Here is a 5,742-nt window from a genome sequence, read left to right as displayed (position 1 = left end):
GAGTAGCAACTGGGATCTTAAAAGCTAGCAAACTGCCATCTAGATGCAACATGCGTCTCTCCTCATCCAGAGCAAAAAGAATCAAGAAAACCAAAAATTCATGGAAAGAATTAGTCCTAGCGACTGGTACACCATGGGATCTGCAGCCCTTACGACTGAGACCAGAAGAACTAGATAGTGCCCGGCTACCACTGTCAACCACTTGGAGGGGAATCTATGTAGGAGATCCTGGATAGAGAGGGAGAACAATGTGGAACAAAACTCAAAATCATTTGGGGAAAAAAAAAGGGGGACCAGGTTTGCTGGTCTGATAGAGCCTGCTGGAACCACTGAGACTGAAACCACTGAGACCCCTAGCTGCCCTTCAGGTCTGGAATTGAACCCACACCTGTGGGTTCCAGCCAAACAAGAGACAGGCATATGAGTTGAACATATACCTCAAGTAGATATACTCCTTGGAGAGAACAGTCATGGGAGAAAAAAGAGTGTTTATGCACAGGGAGACAAGCATGCAGGGATGGACACAGGGAAGAGGTGACTATGGGGAGAAAGTGGGAGGTGAGCTGTTGCATTGGGGTAAACTGTAGTCAATGTCATGAGACAAAGTGTATGTGAACTGCTGTATGGAAAGTAAATTTGCACTGTAAATTTTTACACACACACACAAAGTTTTACAGCCTTGGAAACCCATTTGAAGTCACTATGAGTCAGAATCAACTGAGTGGCAGTGAGTTTGGGGTTTTTTTTTGGGGGGTGGTTTGAGATTAGTTAGCCTTAGCTATGCGGAGGGCTATTATTTCCACTGTCACTCAAAGGAAGTGGGAAAGGCTATGATAATGTAGTTAAGTCTAAATTTTGTAGGAGGAAATTAAGAGCCCCTTGTATGGTAGCTATTTTATAAGCAGAAGGTGAAGTAATTGCTGTCAGATAGAAGTGGTGAGATTAGAGGCTTGGGTGCTCTAGAAATACTTGATAAAGCTGCCATGAAGAATGGGATAGAGTGGACTAGGAAGATAAAAAATTGCTAAGAAGGATTGACCCAGTTGTGGCTGGAGATCATAAATTTATCTGGTATGTCTCCATCGATGAGACATTTTTTTCCTGCAGAGTTCTGACCAAATCTGTGTAATAGAAAACTTTCTGCAATGATGGAAATATTCTACATCTCCACTGTCCAATACCGTAGCACTTAAAATGTGGCTAGTGCAGACTGAGGAGGTGAATTTTAATTAACTTAAAAATTTTAAATAGCCACCACAAACTCTTGGTAACCCTAATTTTGCATTTAATGTTGAAAATTGTTCATATGATGGTAACCCCATGGAAGGAGGTGAAATGCAATAAAATGTTTGCTGCTAAACCTTAGGTTTTCTTTTTTAATTTAAAGCTGGTGATTACTACTATTTGCTTACTTTGCTGTTTCAAGCCAAATCCATTAAAAAAAAAAAAAAAATCAAACAAGATAAACAAGGTACATATCCATCCTTAATAATTTAGCATGAGACTCTAGAACATTTTCTCTTAAGGACCTCTTCTTTACTGACAGAAAAGCAAAAATAATTATTAATGAGGAAATACTGTTTTGTCTAACCAGAAGGCTGTAGTCCTAGCAGTTAAAATATAAAGACCAGCAGAGGCTGTAAGTTAAGAGCTGGCAAAGACAAAAGCTTTCATATACAAGAGTTTTTATACTTCAAGGTGAAGATACTTTAAGTGAAAATATTACTATGGAAAAAAGCCAAAAGTTTGCAAACACATAAAAATATTGTGTAAGATTTGGTGCATTGCGACTATGGTCTTAAGAGCTTACAAGCGGCCACCTAAGATGCAACAATTGGTCTCTCTTTGTTCAGAGCAAATAAGAATGAAGAAAACCAAAGATGCATGGACACAATTAGTCCAAGAGACTAATAGTGGACCATGTGAACCTCAGCCTGCATGACCCTTTGACCAGAAGAGATGGTGCCCCATTACCACTATAAACCACTCAGAATAGGATCAGTGTAGGAGATCCTGGATAGAGTGCAAGAAAAATGTGGAACAAAACTCAAAATCATAAGAAAGACCAAGCTTACTGGTCTGATAGAGGCTGCTGAAACCCTCAAGACTAGGCCCCTTGTCACCCTTTGGGTGTGGAATTGAACTCACTTCTGTGGCTTCCAGCCAAACAACAGGTGTGAAAGGTGAAGATCTGTACCAGCTAGGTGTACTCTGTAGAACAGTAAGCCATGGGAGATCAGAAGGGCAGTTTTTGCTCAGGGAGATAGCTCGGAGGGCAGGAATGCATAGGAAAGAAGGACACAGGGAAAAGATAAGCACAGGGAGGAAGTCGGAAGAGAGCTGTTACATTATGGGGAGTGCAGTCAATGTCATGAAACAAATGTGTATTAACTGTTGTATGGAAAATGAAACTGCTCTGTAAATTTTCACTCAAATCACAATAGTAAAAAAAAAAAAGCATTGTGTAAGAAAACAAAAGCAGATTTTTCCTATAATGTGAAGTGCTAGCTGACAGTTATCTATTTCTCAGATCCCTGTCTGTGACTAAAGAAATAATCATCTTGTCTGTGGATGACATAAGCAGTTTGGCCAGGAAAGAACATATAATTCTAATTTGGTTAGTTAATTTATGTAAGTGAAATTAAATAGTTAATTTTACTCATTATAAACTCAGATTTTATCTTTAGTCCCCAAATTTGTAAACATTTTTAAGTAATTCAATTTACTGCAAGTTTAATAATTATATACTATTTATGTATTTCTTAATATGTATAGGGTAAGGAACCTCTCATGCTATGATGCTAGACAATGACAGCATGTCATGAAGAGATATATTTGTAGTCAAATATAAAACTAAGACAGTTTCTCGGTATCATTGACAGCCATATCATTGTATTAGAAATATTTAAATTACAGGTCTGTGGGGTAGAGGTAGAAAAGACATTTAAAAGGTTCCTTGAAAAGGACAAAAGTAATTTATGAGACTGGAGGAAGAAAATTATGCATAAATTTCAAAAGTTAATTTAATTGGGGCAAAAAAAAAATCTAACTGAAAAGAAAAAAATATTCTGATAATCTACTTATTCCTCTGAGATTTTTTTTGTTCATTTTATATAAGAGTTTATTTTTTTTTTCCAAATTCTTATTTGTACAGATACATAAAAATGATTCCCATTTCTTTTCAACATACTAAAAATATACATTAACCACAAAAAGTACTTATTCTCATGGAAAGGAAAATGAGCATGGCTATTCTCAGAACAGCAGTAAACACAAGCTGCCAATGTATATAAATAATGACAAGTATACATCTCATTTTTGGAAAAAATAAATTCTATTTTTTACATTAATGCTTTATTATCCAGCTTCTGTATTAGACATACCAACCTTATTTACATTTTTAGTATGAAATTTCTATTAGCATGTGTAACTCAAAGGCACTCAATTCAGAGGTTTTAAAGTCCTGAGCTTAAGTAGGAAGTAGGATTCCCAAATAAAATCTGAACATAAATAATTCTAAAGATTAGACAATATGAAAATATTTAAAGTGTAGTATCTGGTACATAAATAATTCATGACCTAATAATAAAATTGTACAGAACATCAATGTACAGATTGAAAGGGCATATATAATTGGCCATATAAATGATTCCTTTAATCTTTTAGCCAAATAAAAAATAAATTTACAGATGGATAACTGAGGTTCACTAACATCAGAGAGGGTCAAAGTTTAAACTAAAAATTAAATGTGTATTTGGTTGCAGAGACATGTGGGATTTATCTACAGCAATTCTGTACTGATGCTAATCAAAAGCATGAGTTGACATCTTTGTAACATAAATGGTTTGACAGATATTTTCTTGGCTTTAAAATGTTTTTTCTTATATGCATAGAAATGTAATGAGGATAAGAATAGTCTTCTCTATTATCTGTTATAGTTCATAAGGCCTTTGTCGTTATTAGTCACCTTAGATGTGATTATATGTAGAGCCATTAAATTAAAGCTGGCCTAAAAAGTTTCCAAAGTGCTACTGGTTTCAACTGATGAGATCCTCAGTTTTCTGGGTGACAATTATTATCAGGTCTCTTTTCTGGTGATATATACAGGAAGTTGCAGCAGATATATAAAGGGAAGACCAGAAGCCTGCTGTCCAAGTTCATCACCACTTGTTCCTATAAAACAAATTTGTAACTTTAATGCTAAGACAACTTTATACTCATATTATTAAAAAACAACAAACTTGAATTGAATGACAGACTGTGGCTAAGAGCTTGCATTCTGGAGTCTTAGAGCCACAGTTCAAGTCTTAAAATTCCCACCCACTAGCAGTGTGGTTTTGAACAAGTCACTGACTTTGTGAACTGCCGCTTCCATACTGAAAAATAGGACAATAAAGATTACCCACCTTATAGGACTACACTGAAGATTAAAAGGGCAATGCATGTTTAGCACAGCCAGTCACATATTATGTACTCAATACCCACTGCTGTCGAGTCAGATCTGACTCATAGCAACCCCTCCTAGGGTTTCCAAGGTGCTATCACCACGGAAGTAGATTGCCCAACCTTCCTTCTGAGGAGTGGCTGGTTGGTTTGAACCGCCATCCTTATGGTTAGCAGTCAAATGCCTTAGGCACTATACCACCAGAGCGCCCATGTACTCAATAATGGTGGTTATTTTTATTACTGCAAAATTTCTACAGCTACCTACACATCTCATGAACAGATACATTCTTCAGAAATATATACACTTCTCAGTTCGCTTCAATTTCTGATGGCCCTTAGGGATAAAAGTGGGAAGTCATTATGAACACTGACAAGCTGGATCCAAATTTTGTCTAAGATTTCCCACTGACCCTATGACAAATACATTGTTTATTACTTGGAATGTAAAATACATTACGTGAAAGCACTTTCAAGTTTAGTTACATTAATGCACACACACAGGACTTGATACTACATCTGAGGAGCCACAAATGTTACCATTACTCATGTCACAGACCTCCATTCCAGTAATCTCACATACATTTTACTAGCATTTGGTGAATAGAAGAGATCCCCTGAATAAAAGAAGTAGCATTGGGATTAAAATTCCTACTTTTTAATACTTGAATACATTCTTCACAAAAATATGCATTACTAGATTCACTTTATTCTATACATTTTGGAGAAAATCTTATTAATCACTGTTTCAATCTAGAGTTTTGATTTTTTTTTTTTTTTTTTTTTAACTGAGGCACGTGCTGCTGTAGTGAATGGACACTAAAACTAGGATAATCTGAGTGACCAAGGTATGCTCAACTGGACACAGCATCTGTGTTGGGCGAAAAGCAACATAATTTGGATAAAGGAGGAAGGGAATGAAAATGACATATACAGACGTGAAATCTCTCTTGTTGTTAGCTGCCATTGAGTTGGCTGACTCAGCAACCCCATATACAACAGAATGGAACACTGCCCAGTCCTGCAACAGGCTCACAATCCTTGCTATGCCTGACCCCACTGTTGCAGCCACTCTGTCAGTCCATCTCACTGAGGCTCATCCTCTTTTTCACTGACTTATTTCACCAAGCATGATGTCCTGTTGCAGGGACTGATGCTTCCTAATAACATGTCCAAATTATGTGAAACAAAGTCTCGCCATCCTTATTTCTACAGAGCATTCTGGCTCTACTTCTTCCAACACAGATTTGTTCATTATTCTGGCAGTCCAAGTATATTCAATATTCTTCACTTAACACC

At 36.6% G+C, this 5,742-nt stretch overlaps 1 protein-coding gene across 1 annotated transcript in view; it reads right to left on the bottom strand.

Moving 5' to 3' along the window:
- Positions 1-4,053: 4,053 nt before the first annotated feature.
- The window catches only part of GMCL1 (germ cell-less 1, spermatogenesis associated), an 87,514-nt gene continuing 85,825 nt past the window's right edge, over positions 4,054-5,742 (bottom strand). The window contains exon 14 of the mRNA XM_007940094.2: positions 4,054-4,173. Coding sequence (XP_007938285.1) covers positions 4,054-4,173 — 120 coding nt within the window. The remainder of the gene's footprint in view (positions 4,174-5,742) is intronic.

The sequence above is a fragment of the Orycteropus afer genome, unplaced genomic scaffold (genome assembly GCF_000298275.1).
Source record: "Orycteropus afer afer isolate SDZICR_OR568_19922 unplaced genomic scaffold, OryAfe1.0 scaffold00065, whole genome shotgun sequence".
NCBI lineage: Eukaryota > Metazoa > Chordata > Mammalia > Tubulidentata > Orycteropodidae > Orycteropus > Orycteropus afer.
Note: the sequence above shows the minus strand (reverse complement) of the source record. Positions and strands in the feature narration are given on the sequence as shown.